At 36.8% G+C, this 23,119-nt stretch overlaps 1 protein-coding gene across 8 annotated transcripts in view; it reads left to right on the top strand.

The window, feature by feature from the left end:
* YEATS2 (YEATS domain containing 2) overlaps positions 1–23,119 on the top strand; it is a 194,662-nt gene that overhangs the window by 35,940 nt on the left and 135,603 nt on the right. For 6 of the 8 annotated variants that reach the window (XR_005217407.1, XM_037839564.1, XM_037839566.1 and 3 more), the window contains exon 2: positions 9,850–9,972. Coding sequence is in view for 7 of the 8 variants with exons in the window: in XM_037839564.1 (XP_037695492.1) it covers positions 9,873–9,972 (100 nt within the window). In the remaining variant the exon portion in view is untranslated. Of the gene's footprint in view, positions 1–8,966; positions 8,976–9,087; positions 9,211–9,849; positions 9,973–23,119 lie in introns of those variants that run through there. The other 2 variants (XM_037839560.1, XM_037839555.1) reach the window with 2 other exon arrangements.

Here is a 23,119-nt window from a genome sequence, read left to right as displayed (position 1 = left end):
TTCAGGTGTCTCAGAGATGTGCATTGTTCCAGAGACCAATCAGGTTATACGCTAGGGGATCAGCATCTCAAAGTTTAGAGATAGGCATTACAATTCAGGGATAGAGTTAACTGCTGTAAGAGCTTACAATCTAGGGACTATTACAATTATTATGTCCATGTTAGGCTATGTTCTAAGATTCAATTCTGAGTTTACCCATTGTAGTTAGTCCGTATTGGTGAGGCATCATCCCTCTCACCATGTTTTCTCCAACACCTTTACTCCTATATATATATTTTCCTACAATTTTATACAGTTATATTCACATACCATACATTTATCCACAGTGTACAATCAGTTGTTCATGGTATCATCATAAAGTTGTGCATGTATCACCACAATCAGCACTTGAACATACTGATTACTACAAGAAAAATTGTTTTTTTTTTTAGCAATAAGAAAAAAATGATAAAAAGAAAAATAACATGTCATACAATACAATATACTAGCAAGGACAGCAAATAACACCGCTACCAAGAATCCCATATTCCTCCCCTATATCCCCCTCTCATATACATTTAGCATTGGCATATTGCCTTTGTTGCATTTAATGGAGGTATATTACAATGTTAACTGTTGACCGTAGACTCCAGTTTGCTTTGATTATGTTTTTTCCTGAATACCATCCCCTTTGCAAATTTCTACATGGTTGACATTCATTTGCTTTCCCACATGCAAAAACATTTTTATATTTGTATATTTAGTAACAGTCATTGGCCACTCCAGTTTTTGCCACGTTATACAGCCCAGTCTTTATCATCTATCTTTACCTCTGGTGTCATACATTCTCCTATCCCACCTCTTTCAGCTTTACTCACAGACATCTTTGTTCAGTGTACTTACAATACTGTGCTACCATCACACAGTATTATGCTATCTATTTCTGGATCTATGCAATCAATCCTAGACATTCTGTAGTCCTTCAGCATCAAATGGCTGATCTCTGCCCTCTTTCTATCTCCTGGTCGCCTGTGTTGTCAGCTTTTAACTCCCAAAGTTTGTTCATTAATGTCTGTTCATATTAGTGAGACCATACAGAATCTGTCCTTTTGTTTCTGGCTAACTCACTCAACATAATGTACTCAAGGTTCATCCACATTATTACATGATCCATGTCTTTGTTCTGTCTCACAGCTGCATAATATTCCATCATGTGTGTATACCACAGTTTGTTAATCCACTCATCCTTTGATGGACATTTGGGCTGTTTCCATCTCTTGTCAATTGTGAATAATGCTGCAGTAAACATCGATTTACAAATGTCTGTTTGTGTCTTAAGTTTCAGTTCCTCTGAGTATATACCTAGCAATGGAATAGCTGGGTCATATGGCAAATCTATATTTAGCTTCCTGAGGAACCTCCATATTGTCTTCCAGAGTGGTTGCACCATTCTACATTCCTACCAACAATGAATAAGTGTGCCTCTTTCTCCACATCCTCTCCAGCACTTGTCATTTTCTGTTTTTTAGATAATGGCCATTCTGGTAGGTGTGAGATGATATCTCATTGTGGTTTTGATTTGCATTTCCTTAATAGCCAGTGAAGTTGAGCATTTTTTCATATGCTTTTGAGCCATTTGTATTTCCTCTTCAGAAAAATGTCTGTTCATGTCTTTTGCCCATTTTTTAGTTGGATTGTTTATCTTTCTGTTATGCAGGATTCCTTTATATATTCGGGATATTAAACGCTTATCTGATACGTGATTTCCAAATATCATCTCCCATTGTGTAGGTTGCCTTTTTACTTTTCTGACAAAGTCCTTTGATGTACAAAAGTGTTTAATTTTGAGGAGATCCCATTTGTCTATTTGTTCTTTGGTTGCTCGTGCCTTGGGTGTGAGGTCTGACAAACCACCTCCTATCGCAAGATCTTTAAGATATTGCCCTACATTTTCTTCTAAGAGTTTTATGGTCTTGGTGCTAATGTTTAGGTCTTTGATCCACTTTGAGTTAATTTTGGTATCAGGTGTGAGATAAACATCCTCTTTCATTCTTTTGGAAATGGATGTCTGATTCTCCAAACACCATTTATTGAACAGGCTGCTCTTTCCCAGTTGCTTCGGCTTCACTGCCTTATCAAAGATCAGTTGCCCATAGATGCGAGGGTCTACTTCTGAACACTCAATTCAATTCCATTGATAAGTATATCTGTCCTTATGCCAGTACCATGCTGTTTTGAGCACTGTAGCTTTGTAATATGCTTCAGAGTCAGGTAGTGTGAGACCTCCCACTTCATTCCTCTTAAGATATTTTTGGCTATTCGGGGCACCTTACCCTTCCAAATAAATTTAGTTATTGTTTTTTCTATTTCTGTAAAGTAAGTTTTTGGGATTTGAATTGGTATTGCATTGAATCTGTAAATCAGTTTAGGTAAAATTGCTATCTTAACTATATTTAGTCTTCCAATCCATGAACATGGTATGTTCTTCCATTTTTTTTAGGTCTTGTTCAGTTTCCTTTAGCAGTTTCTTATAGTTTTCTATGTAAAGGTCTTTTGTGTCCTTGGTTAAGTTTATTCCTAAATACTTGATTCTTTTGGTTGCTATTGTAAATGGGATTTTTTTTCTTGATTTCCTCCTCTTGTTGCACATTACTTGTGTATAGGAACACTGCAGATTTTTGCGTGTTGATCTTGTAGCCTGCTACTTTGCTGTATTCATTGAGTAGTTCTAGTAGCTTTGCTGTAGATTTTTCTGGATTTCCTACATATAGAATCATGTCATCTGCAAATAGTGAAAGTTTTACTTCTTCCTCTCCAATTTGGATGCCATTTATTTCTTTTTCTTGCCTAATTGCTCTAGCTAGAACTTCCAGCACAATGTTGAATAACAATGGTGATAGTGGGCATCCCTGTCTTGTTCCTGATCTTAGAGGAAAAGCTTTCAGTCTCTCCCCATTGAGTGTGATGTTAGCTGTGGGTTTTTCATATATTGCTTTTATCGTATTGAAAAAGTTCCCTTCTATTCCTATCCTTTGAAGTGTTTTCATCAGGAAAGGATGTTGAATTTTGTCAAATGCCTTTTCTCCATCAATCAAGATGATCGTGTGGTTCTTCTGCTTTGATTTATTGATGTGGTGTATTACATTAATTGATTTTCTTGTGTTGAACCAGCCTTGCATACCTGGAATAAATCCCACCTGGTCGTGGTGTATAATTCTTTTAATGTGCTGCTGGCTTCGATTTGCGAGTATTTTGTTGAGGATTTTTGCGTCTATATTCATTAAAGAAATTGGTCTATAATTTTCTTTTTTTGTAGAATCTTTGTCTGGTTTAGGGTGATGATGGCTTCATAGAAAGAGTTAGGTAGCTTTCCCTCTTCTTCAATTTTTTTGAAGAGATTGAGCAGGATTGGTACTAATTTGTTCTTGAATGTTTGGTAGAATTCACATGTGAAACCATCTGGTCCTGGGGTTTTCCTTTTTGGGAGCTTTTTGATGACTGACTCAATCTCTTTACTTGTGATAGGTTTGTTGAGGTCATCTCTTTCTTCTTGAGTTAATGTTGGTTGTTTATGCTTTTCTAGGAAGTTGTCCATTTCATCTAAGTTGTCTAGTTTATTAGCATATAGTTGCTCATAGTATCTTCTCATTATCTCCTTAATTTCTGCAGGGTCGGTAGTTATATTTCCTTTCCCATTTCTGATTGCATTTATTTGCATCTGCTCTCTCTTTTTTTTTGTTAGCCTAGCCAGTGGTCCATCGATTTTATTGATTTTCTCAAAGAACCAACTTCTGGTTTTGTTGATTCTCTCTATTGTTTTCCTGTTCTCAATTGCATTTATTTCTGCTGTAATCTTTGTTATTTCTTCCCTTCTGCTTGCTTTGGGGTTAGTTTGCTGTTCTTTCTCTAATTCCTCCAGGTGAGCAGTTAACTCTTCAATTTTTGCTCTCTCTTCTCTTTTAATATAGGCATTTAGGACAATAAATTTCCCTCTCAGCACCACCTTTGCTGCATCCCATAAGTTTTGATAGGTTGTGTTTTCATTGTCATTTGCCTCGAGGTATTTACTAATTTCTCCTGTAATTTCTTCCTTTACCCACTGGTTTTCTAAGAGAGTGTTGTTTACCCTCCATATGTTTGTGAATTTTATGACCTTCTGCCTTTTATTTATTTCCGACTTCATTCCATTGTGGTCTGAGAACGTGTTTTGTATAATATCAATATTTTTAAATTTGTTGAGACTTGCTTTGTGACCCAACATGTGGTCTTTCCTAGAGAATGTTCCATGAGCACTTGAGAAAAAAGTGTATCCTGCTGTTGTTGGATGTAGTGTTCTATAAATGTCTGTCAAGTCTAGTTCATTTATCATACAATTCAACATCTCTGTTTCTTTAGTGATCCTCTGTCTAGATGTTCTATCCATTGATGAGAGTGGTGTATTGAAGTCTCCAACTATTATTGTAGAGGTATCTGTTTCTCTTTTCAGTGATCGCAGTGTTTGCCTCATGAATTTTGGGGTATTCTGGCTTGGTGCATAAATATTTATGATTGTTATGTTTTCTTGATGAATTGACCCTTTTATTAATATATGGTGTCCTTCTTTGTCTCTTTTAATTGTTTCGCTTTTTAAGTCTAACTTGTCTGATACTAATATAGCTACTCCTGCTTTTTTCTGGTTGTTGTTTGCATGAAATTTCTTTTTCCAACCTTTCACTTTCAGTCTATGTTTGTCCTTGTGTCTAAAGTGAGTTTTTTATAGACAGCATATAGATGGGTCCTGTTTTTTAATCCATTCTGCCAGTCTGTGTTTTTTTATTGGGGAGTTTAATCCATTTACATTTAGTGTTATTACTGTAAGGGCAGTACTTTCTACTACCATTTTGTTTTTTGGAATTTATATGTCATATCTTATTTTTTCTTCTCCTTTTACCTTTCCTGATAATCTTCATTTCTGCACTCTTCTCCAACTCTCTCTATCTCCTGTCTTTTCCTATCAGCCTGTAGCACTCCCTTTAGTATTTCTTGTAGTGCCGGTCTCTTATTCACAAACTCTCTCAGTGTCTGTTTGTCTGAAAATGTTTTAATCTCTCCCTCATTTTTGAAGGAAAGTTTTGCTGGATATAGAATTCTTGGTTGGCAGTTTTTCTCTTTCAGTATCTTAAATATATCATGCCACTGTCTTCTTGCCTCCATGGTTTCTGCAGAGAAATATGTACATAGTCTTATCGACCTTCCCTTGTATGTGATGGATCGCATTTCTCTTGCTGCTTTCAGAATCCTCTCTTTGTCTTTGACATTGGACAATCTGACCAGTAAGTGTCTTGGAGTAGGTCTATTGGGATCTGTTCTATTTGGGGTATGTTGTACTTCTTGAATCTCTAATTTTCTGTCTTTTATAAGAGTTGGGAAATTTTCAGTGAATATGTCTTCTATTACGCTTTCTGCCCCTTTTCCCCTCTCTTCTCCTTCTGGGATGCCCATAACACATATATTTGTGCGTTTCATGTTGTCACTCAGCTCCCTAAGACCCTGCTCATATTTTTCCATTTTTTTCACCCTCTGTTCTTTTGTGTGTATGAATTCGAATGACCTGTCTTCCGGATCACTGATCCTTTCTTCTGCCTGTTCAAATCTACTGTTGTGTCCCTCCATTGTGTGTTTCATCTCCTTCATTGTGGCCTTCATTCCCATGAGTTCTGCCATTTGTTTTTTTTAAGTTTATGAATTCTTCTTTATGGTCAGCCAGTGTCTTCTTTATATCCTTCAGCTCTTTTGCTATATCTTCCTTCATTTCATCGAATTTATTTAGCATTAGTTGCCTCCACTCCTGTGTCTCAGCTGAGCTATTAGTCTGTTCCTTTGGCTGGTCCATGTTTTTGTGTTTCCTGGTATGGCTTGTTATCTTAAGTTGTCTAGGCATCTGATTTTCTTGATTAGTTTATTTTGGAGCTTGTTTTCTATCTTTTACCTAGTGGTTTTCTTGTTGGTTGGCTTTGTTCTCTGGCCTCTGTTATTCAGTTCAACTTATTCTAGACCTCTAACTTAGGTTCTCTTTAGTTGATCAGAATTTTTCCCCTCTTGTTTTTTCTGTTTCTTGCTCTGCCTCTATGTAACCTTTTTGTGAGTGGGTCTCCTTGGATATGGTCGACCCTAGTCAGATTTTCCCAGTCTAGTGAGGCCCAGGTCTCATTGGGAGGGTATGGAGTTTTCCTGAGAATGAGACCCTCCTATGAGGCCTTTAGAATTGGTGCTTTTCTTCTCCTGTCCAGCAGGTGGCGCTTCCCAGCCCGCAGCTCCCCCACCAGTGTAAGGAGGTATGTAGACTTTAGTTCTCCTGGTGACTCTGATCCTGTTGGGGGCGTGGCTGACTAAAGCTGGAATCTGAATTCTAGCCCCTGGGGTCTGAGTTCCCAGAAGGAGGACTGCCAGTTGAGCTGGACCTCCCTCCACTCTCCCAATCCTCAGAACTCCAGTTGTCTCTCAGGGGCACTATTCCCTTCTCCCCTCTCCTCTTTGGGGCCTCTCCAGGTAGATTCCTTGGTCAGCCTGAGTTGCCAATTAAAGACGGGGGTGAGGCCTTCAGTAGTGAATACGGAACTCAAAGACACTGTGGGTACTCTTTCTTCCCCCAAGCCCAGCCTAGTCCCTCAACCTGGGCTTTCCGATAGAAAATAACCACATATATTACTTTTAGATTAAAAAAAAAAAAAAAATAGAAAAGAAAAACAAGAAAAAGAAAAAAGAAAAAAAAAAGAGTCTCTTTTAAAAGTCTTTCCCCAGCTTGGAAGTTTTGTCAGTATCAGAATAGAGCATTTAAAGATATGCTTTGGGCTATTGTCTAATAATTACTCTCCAACAGCTTCAGTTCCACCCCTGCCGGGGGTTATTGAAATGCAAAAAGATAAGGGATCAGTGAGAAGCCAGAAGGGACAAAATGTAGGGGAAAAAAAAATTGGCTTTTTTGGAGTCTGGGAATGGGTGCCCACTTTTACGTGCCCCCACTTCTCAGAGCCCAGCCCTTCTTTAGCACCACAGCTCCCAAAATTAGTTAATTAATTTGTTAATTAATTCTGCAGTTGAGGCTGGGTTGAGCCTCCCTTCTTGCCCTCAGCAGATTGCTGTTTTTTGGGTTTTTTTCCCCCCCTTTCTGGGAGCCGGCAGCAAGACAGTCTGTGAGGTCTCGGTGAGGAGGGCGCCAGACCCCTGGTCCGGGGAATTTACAGTGTTTGCTGCGATCTCAGCTTTTCCTCCAATTCCAAACTTGCGTCCAATGTGTGACTGGTTACTGGAGACTCTGAAAGCACTGTTTCATATAGTTCTTGGGTAATTGCCAGCTGCTCTAGGGGAGAGACGAAATTCTGCTCCTCACCACTCCGCCATCTTGCCTCGCCCTCGTAAACCTCTCCCCAATCCATTTTTTGAACATTTTCCTTATACCAGAAAAAGTGAAAATAAGAATGAAAAATAAAAGTAAAAAAGAACACCCAAATCATCCCCCCCTTCCACCCTATTTTCTGTTTAGTTTTTGTCCCCATTTTACTACTCATTCATGCATACACTGGATAAAGGGAGTGTGATCCACAAGGCTTTCACAATTACACTTAAAACCATACTTTTTTATTCAAACATAGTTAACTTTTCTGGGAAGGAACCCCTGTTATTCTTCAGATTACATGGGAGGTGGGAAGAGAAGAAAATTGCAGATTATAAAGTCCACAGAATGTGTGAGTGAAGATGATCCTGGGCTTCACTCATCATCCTGACAGATAATCCCATAAGAATCTTAGCAAACTGTAGAGACAGGTGGTCACTGAATCCCACTGCTGGGATTTATCTGCTTCTGATTCCTGGCTTATCTGAGAGTAGGAGGTGGGGTGTATTTTTTTTTTTTAATTCAATTTTATTGAGATGTATTCACATACCATACAATCATCCAAAGTGTACAATCAGTTGTTCACAGTACCATCATATAGTTGTGCATTCATCACCCCAATCTAGTTTTTGAACATTTTCCTTGTACCAGGAAAAATAAAAATAAGAATAAAAAGTAAAAGTAAGAAAGAACAAGGTGTATTTTTCCTATATGCATTAATGAAGAAGGAATAAGGTTTATTGATTTTGAAGAGTGTGTTCTTTATATAACTGCCCAAGATTTCCTCAGATTGTCTAAAACTAATAGCGGACCAAGGGAGAAGAGTGAAAGAACAAGCCTTACTCTCACTTTTTATTGACTTGAAAGACAGGAAATAATAGTTGGATTCATGGCCTCTCCAAAAATAAAGACTCATATTTGGGTTTTAAGTTATAGCAGTTAACTAATGACTGTGAAGAAACTTTAAATGACTTGACTTAGGATATCTGTAAATGCCTGGGGGGTTAGAACATTTCTAAGTTTAGATATTATTATCCAAGATAGAGATTGTAGGACAAATGTCCTCTCAGATCCATGATTTACATCCATTTGAGTCTGTCCTAGCTGCATCAAGTGAGGCTATAAGATGACTGAAAGAACTGGGCTAAGAAAACTGCAGGGACTTTTACATTGTTATTTCTTTTTTAGCCTTGAGTGAATAAAAAATACTTTTGATTTAATATTTTATTTTTGTTAATTTCATTAAAAATTTTATTATCTCAATAAATATGTGTTATCTATTCTGCCTGTTATTATTGAATACCTGTTACGTAGCAGGCCCTGTACAAGTACCAGAGACAGGATTCATATAATAAAGTATTTATTTTGTCCTTAATTGTCTGCAGGTGGCTATTGAGGTTTTGAAATGTGGCTAGATCACACTGAGATGTGCTGTATGTGTAATTTTGAAGATTCTGTTGACTTAAATACAAAGAATGTAAAATAGCTCATTGCCAATTTATTTTTGATTACACTGTTGAAATGACAGTATTTTTTGATATATTGGTTAAATAAATATATTATTAAAATTAATTTCACTTGTTTCTTTTTACTTTAAGGTAACTACTAGAAAATGTAAAATTACGTAAGTGGCTCACATGATACTTCTATTGGACAGTGCTAGTTTGGACAGTATTTCCTAAATGACTTGAAATCTTAATGAAGTGTTCAGTGAAACAGTTTGGAAGAAGGGTACTGCCCATTGAACTCTTTGCAATGATATAAATGTTATATATCTGTGCTGTCCAATATAGTAACTACTAGTCACCTTTGGCTATTGAACACTTGAAATACGGCTATGGTTAGTGGCTAATATATTGGTAAGTGGGGATCTAGAGAATTTATATCATTGTATTATTAAAAAGCGTGTTTATTTAGGGCTTGCTTACCATACTTCAGACTTAGTTTAATATAAATCTATACAGTTTGTTATTATTATGCATAATAATAAATGGTCAGTAACAATAACTCATTTATTGAATACCTCTTATGTAGCAGGAACAGTGTAAGTATCAGAAACAGAATTTGTACCATAAGTTATTTATTGAGCCCTTAACTATATTGCCCATATTTTACAGTATGCTTAATGTACTATGTATTACTGTGTGGGCTTACCATAATTTCATAGAAACAAGGTTCCTTTCCTTTTCTTCTGAGGGCCCTTCTTTGAAAGCCAGATTCCTTTTGATAAGTTTAAACAACATACAGCCTTATTAAAGGATTTTCCTTTGAAAGGGAAACCCATGTTTTTAAATAAATGGATATTGTTACTTTTTGGTTAACTTTTGCAGGTAAACTTATACTTTTGGCTTCAAAAGTGATAATTAAAAAATCTTTTTGTGTAAATACAGACTTAAGTATGGTATCATATAATATTTATTTATTCCCTCTGTATGTATGCGCATATAATTTTGTGAGTACTAGTATCACAGTTTTATTTATTTATTATTGCTTCACAGTGAAGAACAAACTGAATGTCATCATGTCTGGAATCAAGAGAACAATCAAAGAAACCGACCCTGATTACGAGGATATATCTGTGGCCCTTCCAAATAAACGGCATAAAGCAATCGAGAATTCAGGTAGAAATTGTGACCTGTCTTAGGAAATTACTTATTTGTTAAAATGTGTCTCTCCACTAAAAGATTTATAGGAACTAAAATGAAATGTGTTTCCACTAGTGTGTATAATTTGGAAGGGTTTGTGAGAAGGATTTGCATAATATGTGGAAGAAGATTTGGCAGGGACACAACTGAGTAGGCAGTGAAATTGTCAGTGATGAGACAGGCTTGGCTATAAGTTAGTGATCGTTGTATATTAGGTATGATCTTAGAAGTAGAGGGTCTGTACTAGTAGGGTTTTTGTCTAGCTTAGGTTTGCTAAGTATGGTATGTGTGAGGTGATGATAGGTGGTAGATGGATTAAAATTTATAATTTTAATAGTTCTAATGTATTCTTTTAATGTGTATGTAAAAAATAATGATCTCATGAAACTTGTGACTATTTTTGCTTAGTATAAGGCTAAAATTATTATTTTTTAAAAATTTTATCCTGAACTAACTTCAAACTTACATGATAGTTGCAAAAATAATACTGACCCCATACAGAGAACTCCAGTTTACCCCCAACTCAGATCCACATATCCACCAACTTTTAACATTTTGCCACATTTGCTGTATCGTTCTATCTACCTTTCTGTCTTTCTATTAATACATACATGTACATTTCCTAAGAACAAAGATATTCACTTATATATAACCACCTTAAGTGCAGAAATCAAGTTCAAGAAATTTACACTGATGTAAAGCTTACAGTGAATATTGCAGTTTTTTCATATGTTCCAATAATATCCTTTTGGACATTTTCTGCTCCATTATTAGAGCCTATCTAGGATCATGTGTTTCCTTTCATTGTTATTGTCTCTCTAATTGATCTGTCTTCTGTTTTTTTTTAATAGTGGAAATGTAAATACAATATGAACTTACCCGTCTCACGCATTCCCAAACATACAATTCATTGGGATTAATCACACTCACAGCATTGTGCTATCCTCACCCCCATCCACTATCAGAACTTTCCTCTCACTCCAAACAGAAATCCTGCACACATAATGCATTAACTCTCTCTTCTTCCCTACCCCAGTAATCTGTGCTTTATTTTTTGTCTCTGTGAAAGTTTACGTATTCTAGCTATTGCATATGAGTGGAATCATACAAAATCTGTCCCTTTGTGTCTGCTTATTTCACTCAACTTGTTGTCGTTAAGGTTTATCCATATAGTAGCATCTATCAGAACTTCATCCTTTTTAGGGCTTAATATTCCACTGCATGTATATGCATGTTATCCTTGGAGATAGGTCTGTTCAAGTCTTTGCTCATTTGTGGAATGAACCCTTTAAAATCCCTCCTCATTTCTTTCTGTGCATATTTTTCCAATATTTTTTTTTTGTAGTTACTATGGGCTGAAATTTAACAGCCTAAGTCCGGCATTATCACTCAATTTTGCCAAGTTCTCTGCCACTTTAAAACAAGGATCTCCTCTCCTCCAGGAATTAATAACACCTTCATCATTTCCTTCTAAGGCTTCATCAGAAGTATCTTTAGCATCCATAATTCTACTAACAGTCTCTTCAAAGCAATCTAAGCCTTTAGTACCAAGAACTTCACAATTTTTCCAGCTTCTACCCATTACCCAATTCCCAAACCATTTCTACATTTTTGGTATTTGCAATAGCAGAACCCCATTCTCCTGTTACCATGAAATTGATTGGGTTAAACAATGGGAATTTATTAGCTTATGGATTTGAAGCTAAAAGAAAGTCCAAATCAAGCCATCATCAATGCGATCCTTTCTCCGTGAAGACTGGTGTTCTGGGGCTGCCTGCCAGCAATCCTTGGCTCCTCTGTCACATGGCAAGGCACATGGTGGCATATCTTGGTCTCTCCCTTCACTTCTGGGTTGGGTTGATGTCCAGCCTCTTGCTTCCTTGGCTTTTTTTCTCTCTCTCAATTTCACTCTGCCTATACAGGATTCCAGTAGGAATACTTTCCAATGGGACTACGACCCATCCTGATTGAGGTGGGCCATACCTTCTTAACTGAAGTATCCCCATCAAAAGGTCCTGCTTACAATGGGTTCATACCCACAGGAATGGATTAAATTTAAGAACATGTTTTTCTAGGGTACATACAGTACCACCACTGTTTGATACCAACTTAACTTCAGTGGCACATACTCTATGTTCCTGTACCCTTCCATCCTCCCACCTTTATGTAGATCTTGTCACAAATAACATATTTATACATTATAGGTCCAAAACCATTGATTTATCATACTATTTTTTGCCATATATTTTACTTGTATGTAAGTCTTATTATCCCTAACATTTTTAAAATATTTTTTTTATTGGAGAAGTGGTAGGTTTACAGAAACATCATGGAGAAAATACAGGGTTTCTGCATACCTCCCCCGTCACACAGCTTTCCCTATTATTAACACTTTGTATTAGTGTGGTACCTTTGTTAAAATTGATGAAACAGTATTATTGTAATTGTTCTATTACAATTACAATAATCCATAGTTTATTTAAGGGCTCAGAGTTTGTGTTGTACATTCCTATGTTTTTTTGTTTTTTTCTTTTAAAAATTTTTTATTCTAGTAACATATATACAGCCTAAAATTTCTCCTTTTAACCACATTCAAGTATATAATTAAGTGGTGTTAATTTACATTCACAGTGTTTTGCAGTCATCACCACCACCATCCATTTCCAAAATTTTCTATCACCCCAAACAGAAATTCTGTCCCAATTAAACATTAAGTCCCAATTCTCTAGAGCTACCTTGGTTCCTGGTAACCTGTGTTCTCATTTCTCACTATGAATTTGCTTATTCTAATTACTTCATGTCAATGAGATCATACGATATTTTTCCTTCTGTGTCAGCTTATTTAACTTGGCATGATGTCTTCAAGGTTCAAACTTATTTCTTTTTACAGCTGAATAATATCACGTTGTATGTATAAGCCACATTTGTTTTTCCATTCATCCATTGATAGACACTTGGGTTGCTTCCATCTTTTGGCAATTGAAAATAATGCCACTATTAACTTTGGTGTGCAGATATATTCGAGTTCCTGCCTCCAGTTCTTTAGGATCTACATCTAGATGTGGAATTGCTGGGTCATCTGATAATTCTGTACTTAACTTTCTGAGGAACTGCCAAACTGTTTTCCACAGTGGTTGCACCATTTTACATTCCCACCAATAATTAACAGCTGTTCCTATTTCTCCACATCCTCTCCAACACTTGTAATTTTCTGTTTTTTTAGATAATAGTCATTTAGTGGTTGTGAAATGGTACTTCCTTGAAGTTTTGATTTGCATCTCCCTAATGGCTAATGTTGTTAAGTATCTTTTCTTGTGCTCTTTGGCCATTTATTTATCTTCTTTGGAGAAGTGTCTATTCAAGTCTTTTGCCCATTTTAAATTGGGTTGTCTGTCTTTGTTGTTGAGTTGTAGGTTTTATATATTCTGGATAGTAATTCTTTATAAGATATGTAGTTTCCAAATATTTTCTCCCACTCTGTAGGTTGTCTTTTTACTTTCATGATGAAGTCTGTTGACATGCAAAAGTTTTTACTTTTGATAAAGTCCCATTTACCTATTTTTCCTTTTGTTGCTTGTGCTTTGGTGTAAAGTCTAAGACACCAGTGCCTAACAGAAGATCTGGAAGATGCTTCCTGATGTTTTCTCCAAGGAGTTTTATGGTTTTGGTTCTTATATTTAGGTCTTTGATCCATTTTGAGTTAGTTTTTGTGTTTGATGTGAGGTAGGGGTCCACCTTCATTTATTTGCATATGGATATCCAGTTTTCCCAGCTAAATTGGTTAAAGAGACTATTCTTTGCCCATTGAGTGGACTTGGCTTCTTTATCAAAAATCAGTTGCCCAAAGGATATGAGGGTTTAATTCTGAACTCTCAGTTTGATTCCATTGGCCTATATGTCTGTCCTATGCCAGTTCCATGCTGTTTTTTTTTTTTTTTTAAACATTTTTAACTGTGAAATATAGCGTATATACAGAACAGTGTTAACTTTCAAAGTACAATTGAACAAATAGTTATAGAACAAATTTCAAAGAATGTTCTGGGTTACAGTTCCACTTTTTCAGTTATTTCCTTATTATGAAATATAACATGTATACAGGAAAATGGTAACATTCAAAGTACAATTGAACAAGTAGTTATACAGCAAATTTCAAATAATATCATGGCTTACAGTTCCACCATTTCAGTTATTTCCTTCTAGCTGTTCTAATAACTTGGAGACTTAAAAAAAAAAAAACAATATATAGATTCAGTAATCCTTTATTAAATCCTGTCTTGTCTGTTGCTACTCCTCCCTCTCATTTCATAAATATCTAAATCTTCAGTAATATCTGGGCAGTGACCACTCTAACTTGTTCATATTCAAAAGAAGTATCCACAATATGGTAAAGAGGGATGCATCTGGTGGTTGTTCTTGGAGAAGCTGTTGCCTCTGAGTTTTGGGACTTATCTGGCATGAAACACTCTGGAGGATTTCAGTTTCTCAGAAATACACTTACTGAGTGCAACTTCTGTAATAAGAGTCTCCAGTAGGGACCTGGATGTTTTTTAGGATTTTCAGGACTACTCTTGATTTGGGTTTGGCTTACTGTGGCCATTTGGAACAGCTAGCTGAAGCTTGCATAAGATTAGCCTCCAAGATAGCCTCTCGAGTCTCTTTGAAATCTTAGCCACTAAAACCTTATTTTGTTACCTTTCTTTTCCCTCTTTTGGTCAAGAAGGCATTCTCAATCCCTCAGTGCCTGGGCCAGGCTCATTCCTGGGAATCGTGTCCCATGTTGCCAAGGAGACTCATTCCCCTAGGAGCCATGTTCCATGTAGGGGGGAGGATAATGAATTTGTTTATAGAGTTAGGCTTAGAGAGACAAAGGCCACCTTTGAGCAACAAAAGAGGTTTTCTGAAAGTGACTCTTAGGCATAATTATAGGTAGGCTTAGCTTCTCCTTTATAGCCATAAGTTTCACAAGAGCAAACCTCAAGATCGAGGGCCTGACTTATTAAATAGGGGGTTCCTCATTTCACATGGAATATATTCTGTACAAGATAAACAGTGTCTCACACTATCTTCACTTTTTACACAATCATCACTCTTAATTTTAAACAATTATCATAACACAAAATACCCCAAAGCTCTTATGGCCTCTTAATTATTTATTCCTAGTATTAGTGTGGTACTAGTAAGGTCTTCCTATTAAATGTAGTCCATGGTATGCAATAGGTAGTTTTTCCCATATGCCACTCTGTTGTTAACTCTTTGTACCAGTGTAATACCTTAGAAGTAGATCATGGAAGCACTTATTTATTAAATATTTGTAGTGCTTGTCGGTAGGATACATGCCTTTAAACAACCCCTTTCAATCATGTTTGCCTTCATTGTGGCACTGATAATTATAATCTCGTTAATGAACTGTCAGCACACCTGTCCATTCCCATACTCTTAAGTTCAACTTCATTAACAGGTCTGAAGATAGTAGATAATCATTCCCCCTTCTCCAGCTTCTGTTTATCTCTTGGTCCACTATATTCTACATTTTATGACACTGATTTTACATTATTCAGGGAGCCCATATTAGTAATAACATACAGTATCTCTCCTTTTGTCTCTGACTTGTTTCACTTAGCATTATGTCCTCAAGGTTCATCCATGTTGTCACATGTTTCAGGACCTTGTTCCTTCTTACTGCTCCATAGAATTTCATTGTATGTGTATACTGCATTTTGTTTATCCACTCATCTTTGAAGGACACTTGAATTGTTTCCATCTTTTGGCAATTGTGAATAATGCCACTATGAACATTGGTGTGCATATGTCTCCTTCTGTCACTGCTTTCAGATCTTCTGGGTATATACTGAATAGTGGACTTTCCAGCTCATAGGGTAACTTGATAACTCAGTTTTCTGAGGAACCACCAAACTGTCTTCCACAGTGGCTGCACCATTATGCATTCCCACCAGCAGTGGATAAGAGGTGCAATTTCTCCACATCGTCTCCAGTATTTGTAGTTTCCTGTTTGTTTAATGGCAACCATTCTTATTGCTGTGAGATATCATCTCATTGTGATTTTGATATACATTTCACTAATAGCTAGTGAAGATGAAGATTTTTTCGTATGTTTTTTAGCCATTTGTATTTCCTCTTTGGAAACACGTCTTTTCATATCTTTGCCCTTTTGTAGTTGGTTTGTTTGTACTACTGTTGTTGAATTGTAGGATTTCTTTGTATATGCTGGATATCAATCTCTTCTCAGATAATATGGTTCCAGATATTTTTCTACCATTGAGTTGGCCTGGCCTCTTCACCTTTTTGACAAAGACCTTTGAAGCACAGAAGCTTTTGATTTTTTTTAATTCAGTTTTATTGAGATATATTCACACATTGTATAATCCATCCAAAGTATAGAATCAGTGGCTCACAATCATCACATAGTTGTGCATTCATCGCGATCAATTTCAGAACATTTTCATTGCTCCATAAAAAAAAATAAAAATAAAAAAGAAAACCAAAATATCTCAAATCCTTATCCTACCCTGTTTTTGTTTTTAATAGTTTTATTCACACACCATACAGTCCACCTAAGCATACCATCAGTGGCCCTTGGTATAATCATATAGTTTATGCATTCACCACTATAGTTAATATGAAAAACATTCTCATTTCTTCTGAAGGAAAAAAATCCCATGTCCCTTATTCCCTCTTATATTGACATTTAGCTTGGAATAGTGTCTTTGTTACCATTAATAGAAGAATATTACAGTGTTGCTGTTAACTATAGACCTTAGTTTATATTAATTGTATTTTTTCCCATTTACCACCCTATTATAACGCCTTATAATAGTAACGTATGTTTGTTTTAGTTTTCTTTTTGTTTTGAATTCAGTTTTATTGAGATATATCACATATCATACAGTCATCCACGGTGTACAATCAGTTGTTCAACAGTACCGTCATATAGTTTGTGCATTCATCACCAGAATCAACTTCTAAACATTTTCATTGCTCCAAAAAAAAGACAAAAATCATAATAAAAATAAAAGTAAAAATGAACACCCAAAACATTGTATCACCCCATCCCCCCCCTATTTTTCATTTAATTTTTGTCTCCATTTTTCTACTCATCTGTCCATACATTGGATAAAGGGAGTGTGAGCCATAAGGTTTTCACAATCACAAAGTCACACCGTGTAAGCTACATAATTTTACAATCATCTTCAAGAATCAAGGTTACTGGGTTGCAAATTCGACAAGTTTCAGGTTTATTTCTTTCTAGCTACTCCAGTACACAAAAGACTAAAATGAGATATTTATATAGCGCATAAGAATACCCTCCCAAGTGACTTCTCACCTCCATTTGAAGTCTCTCAGCCATTGAAACTTTATGTTCCATTTTGCTTCCTCCTTTTGGTGAAGAAGATGTTCTCAACCCCACACTGCCAGGTCCAGGCTCATTCCTGGAAGTCATGTCCTGTGTAGCCAAGGAGATTTACATCCCTGGGAGTCATGTCCCTCATAGAGGGGAGGGCAGTGGGTTTATTTACCAAGTGGGTTTAGAGAGAGAGCAGCCACATCTGAGCAACAAAAGAGATTCTCTGGGGGAGACTCTTAGGCACAATTATAAGTTGGCTTATTCCGTGAAATGTAACAGATGCAATATACCAAAGCCAAATGTGTATGAGACGGGGACATAAGGGAGGGATATGGGATTCTTGGTAGTGATGGTGGTGTCTGACATTATTATATTGTAGTGCATTTTTTTTTTCTTTTTTATTATTCTTTAGCAAGTTTTTTTTTCATGGTAATGAATATATTCAAGTGCTGATTGTGGTGATGAATGCACAACTATATGGTGACACTGTGGACAGTTGATTGTACACTGTGGGTGATTGTATGGTATGTGAATATATCTATAAATTATAGGAAAAACATAAATAGGGATAAAAGTGCTGGAGAAAATGTGGAGAGAGAGGGATGTATCTATTTACTTTTGGGGAAGTAGAATGGTGTAGCCTATCTGGAATACAGTGTGGTGGTTCCACAAGAAGCTAAGTATGTGGTGCCATAAGGTCCTGCAACCTCATTATGTGGTATATACCTGGAAGATCTGAGAGCAGGGACATGAATGAACATTTGCTCACTAGTGTTTATGGAGGCGGTATTCATGATTTGTAATGGGTGGAGGTGGCCTAAGGGTGCATCGACTGATGAACAGAATGGTGAAATGTGGTGTATGCATACAATGGAATATTGAGCCAATGGGAGAAGGAGTGAAGCTGTGAGACACACAAGGTGAATGGATCCAGGTGTACAGCATTTTTGAGTGAAGTACACCAGAAACGAAAAGACAAACATTAGAATGCCTCACCAATATGGACTAACTACAGTGTGTAAACTCTGAATTGAATCTTAGAGCACAGCTTATCAGGGGAACACTTACTGTAATAGTCCCTAGATTGTAAGCTCCTAAAGGCAGTCACAATCTATTACTGAATTGTAATATCTTGTCCTCCAAATTCTGAGATGCTGATCTCTTGTGTATATCCTGGTCAGTCTCTGGAACTTTGGGTATCTGTGTGATACCTGAAACTCAGAGCTAGAGCTTAGGAAGCTATGAATGTCAGTATTAGCGCATACAGCAAACTACTGAAAAGGCTGGAAAAGAGTCCATACTTCATTTAGAGATATGAGTGGAAGCAGATCTGGTTAGGATTAAGGAAAATCAGGCCAAGGGGTAAAGGATGATTTTGACTGTGTTATAAAACTTCAACTTCTGTGTGAGACCAAGGGAAGAGATGTTTATTTGGTACAGGATATATATCTTCTACAGAACACTAAATAATTTAACTTGTACGGTCAGTTTATTCAAACACCATAATTACATGGAACTTTGAATAGAAAGTGAGATCTGGTAGGTTTGTACAGGTTAGTGTGAAATAGTGAAACATTCCAAAGTAATTTGGGCAGCGAATAAAAATATATTTGCAGGGCCCCCCGAGGAGCTGGGGAAAAATGTGGAAATGTTAGACGTCTTGTGTTATTGCTGATATTCTCACAAACATTGAGGACTGAAATTTGGTATGCCAGGGCCCTCCATCTTGAGGCTTGCCCTTATGAGGCTTGTTACCTGGAAAGGAGAGGCTAAGCCTACCTGTAATTTTGCTTAAGAGTCTCCCCCAGAGAACCTCTTTGTTGCTCAGGCATGTGTCCCTCTCTCTAGCTAAGCCAACTCAGCAGGTGAACTCACTGCCCTACCCATCTGTGTGGGACCTGACTCCCAGGGGTGTAAATCTCTCTGGCAACACAGGATATGACTCCGGAACCAGCATTGAGGGTTTGAGAAAATCTTGTCAACCAAAAAGAGGAAGATAAATGAAACAAAGTTTCAGTGGCTGAGAGATTTCAAATGGACTCGAGAGGTCACTCTGGAGGGCATTTTTCTGTACTATGTAGATATCCCTTTTTTAGATTTTTTAGTGTATTGAAATAGCTAGAAGGAAATGGCCTGAAACTGTCAAACTGCAACCCAGTAGTCTTGATTCTTGAAGACGATTGGTATTAACTTTGTAGCTTAAATAGTGTGACTGTGTGATTATGAAAACATTGTGGGCTCTCACTCCCTTTATCCAGTATATGGATGGATGAGCAGAAAAATGGGGACAAAAACTAAATGAAAAATAGTGTGGGATGCGGGGAATGGAATTATTTGGGTGTTCTTTTTTGCTTTTATTTTTTATTCTTATTTTTATTCTTTTTGGGGTAAGGAAAATTTTCAAAGATTAATTGCAGTACAATTTAAAAAAAAAAAAAAGAAAAGCTGAAAAAGAGCCCAGACTTCAATTAGAGATATGAATGAAACAGATCTGGTTAAGACTAGGGCAAATTTGGCCAAAGGGTAAAGGCTGAAACTGACTGTGTGATAAATTTCAACTTCCATGTGAGACCAAGGGAAGAAATGTTCAATTGGTGTAGGATCTATATTTTCTAAACAATATAACTTCTACAGTCAGTTTGTTCAAATACCACAATTACATGGAACTTTGAATAGGAAGTGAGATATGGTAGGTTTGTATAGGTTAGAGTGAAATAGCAACACATCCCAAAGTAATTTGGGTGGAGAATAAAAATATATATTCGGTGCCCCCTGAGGAGCTGGGGAGGATGCGGAGGTGTTGGACTTCCTCACCTGGATTGTTGCTAATCTCACAAACATTGGGAACTGATGGCTTGAGGTGTAGAGCCCTCTGTCTTGGGGTTTGCCCTATAAGCTTGTTACTACGCAAAGGAGAGGCTAAACCTGCTTATAATTGTGCCTAAGAGTCTCCCCCGAGTGCCTCTTTGTTGCTCAGATGTGGCCCAATCTCTCTAACTAAGCCACCTTGCCAGGTGATCTCATTACCGTCTCCCCCTACATGGGACCTGACTCCCAAGGGTGTAAATCTCCCTGGCAATTCAGGATATGACTCCTGGGGATGAATCTCGACCTGGCACCATGGGATTGAGAACATGTTTTTGACCAAGAGGGGGATGCAAAATGAAACAAAATAAAGCTTCAGTGGCTGAGAGATTTCAAATGGAGTTGAGAGGTCACTCTGGTGGACACTCTTACACACTATATAGAGAACACTTTTTAGGTTTTAATGTATTGTAATAGCTAGAAGTAAATACCTGAAACTACCAAACTCCAACCCAGTAGCCTTGACTCTTGAAGATGATTGTATAACAATGTAGCTTATAAAGGGTGACAGTGTGATTGTGAAAACCTTGTGGATCACACGCCCTTTATCCAGTGTATGGATGGATGAGTAGACAAATGGGGACAAAAACTAAATGAAAAATAGGGTGGGATTGGGGGGGATGATTTTTTTATTTTTTATTCTTATTCTGATTCTTTCTGGTATAAGGAAAATGTTAAAAAATAGATTGGGGTGATGAATGCACAACTATATGGTAGTACTGTGTGCAGTTGATTGTACATCATGGATGATTTTATGGTATGTGAATTATCTTCTAGGAGTTTTATGGTACTGGCTCTTATATTTAGGTGTTTGATACACTGAATCAATTTTTGTGTAGGGTGTGAGATAGGGGCCCTCTTTCATTCCTTTGGATATGGATATCCAGTTCTCCCAGTCCCAGTTTTTGAAAAGATTATTCTGTTCCAGTTCAGTGGATTTGGGGGCCTTGTCTAAAATCAGTTGACCATAGATCTAGGGGTCTATTTCCGAGGTCTCATTTTGATTCCATTGATGGATGTATCTATCTTTGTGCCAGTACCATGCTGTTTTGACCACTGTGGCTCTACAGTAGCCGTTAAAGTCAGGAAGTGGAAGTCCTCCCACTTTATTCTTCTGTTTAGAATGTTTTTGGCAATTTGAGACCCCTTTCCCTTCCAAATAAATTTGTTAACTGGCTTTTCCAAGTCTGCAATATAGGTTGTTGGGATTTTGATTGGAATTGCGTTGAATCTGTAGATCCCTTTGGGTAGAATTGACATCTTAATGATGTTTAGCCTTCCTATCCATGAACATGAAATATCTTTCCACCTATTTAGATCCTCTATGATTTCATTTAGTAAATTTTTGTAATTTTCTGTGTAGAGTTCTTTTATATCCTTAGTTTAGTTTATCCTAGATACTTGATTCTTTTAGTTGCTATTGTGAATGGAATTTATTATTGGTTTGCACTTCAGATTGTTTATTATTACTGTATGGAAACACTACTGATTTTTGCATGTTGATCTTTTATTCTTGAAGCTATTTTTTTTTTTATTCTCTATTTTATTTATCTTTGCTGTTATCTTTGTTATTTCCTACCTTCTGCTGGCTTTGGGTTTTGTTTGCTTATCTTTTTCTAGGTCATCAGATTATAAAGTTAGGTCTGTGATTTGAGATCTTCCTTCTGTTTGAATGTAAACATTTTGAACTGTAAATTTTCCTCTCACCCCACCTTTGCTGCATCCCATAAGTTCTGGTATGTTGTGTTTTTGTAGTCATTTGTCTCAAGTTAATTCCTAATTTCTCTTGTGATTTCATCTTTGACCCATTGTTTGAGTGTATTGTTTTAATTCCACGTATTTGTGAATTTTTACACTCTTTGTTTATTATTACTAGCTTCATTCCATTGTAGTCAGAGAAAATACATTGTATGATTTCAATATTTTGAAATTATTCAAACTTATTTTTGTGACTTGACATGTGGTCTCTCCTGAGAATGATTGTTGTGCGCTACAGAATAATGTGGATTCTGCTTCTGGTGGTGAAGTGCTCTCTCTATATATATCTGTTAAGTCTAGTTGCTTTAGAGTATTATTCAAGTCTTCACTTTATTTATTTATCTTCTGTCTAGATGTTCTAGTCATCATTTAAAGTGGCACATTGAAGTTTCCTACTGTTAGAAATCAGCATTATACAAAAAATGCTCACCCGGTTCTGGAGGAAAAAAAGAATTTATTTACAATCTTGGAAGAAAGGGCACACGGCCAAAAACATGGTAGGCTGGTGCACCAGAGGAAGAGAATGGCGATCTTTAAGTCTCCTACTCCTAATGCACAAGTCCCTCCGCTGTTTCCCCATTGACTGGGTACTACAGAGGTTATAGCCTATTCAAGAGAACGAACTAATTCATCTTTGAGATTTTAATTCGCACAGCCTATCTAAGAGAGTTCATTCAGTTTAAAATTTTTTTGCTGGGAGTTTCCGCTCTGATTTTACCTCATATCTTTTACATTTCAGTAACCATGGTTTACTTTTCCATATAAGGAGCTGGCACAGATTCTCTCTTTCTTTCCTTTACCATAGGGCTTGTTTAAGCTGGTTCTGCCTCTGTTTTCCTTATTCCATGCTGTCTCTATGTGAAAGCTAACCTTATCCCTTTCTTACACTACTATTAATGTAGAACCGTCTATTTCTCCCTTCAAATCTGGCAATAATTGTTTCATGTATTTTGCATACATGTTTATAATTGTTTTCTTCTTGTTGAATTGGCTCCTTTGTCAGTATATAGTGACCTTCTTTGTCTCTTCTACCAGTTTTGACTTAACGTTTGTTTTATCTGATTCCCAGATAAAACTCTTTTGGTTACTATTAGTATGGTATATTTTTCCCTCCTTTCACTTTTAACCTGCTTCTGT

The sequence above is a fragment of the Choloepus didactylus genome, chromosome 1, assembly GCF_015220235.1.
Source record: "Choloepus didactylus isolate mChoDid1 chromosome 1, mChoDid1.pri, whole genome shotgun sequence".
NCBI lineage: Eukaryota > Metazoa > Chordata > Mammalia > Pilosa > Megalonychidae > Choloepus > Choloepus didactylus.
This window is presented reverse-complemented; position numbering and strand designations above follow the sequence as displayed.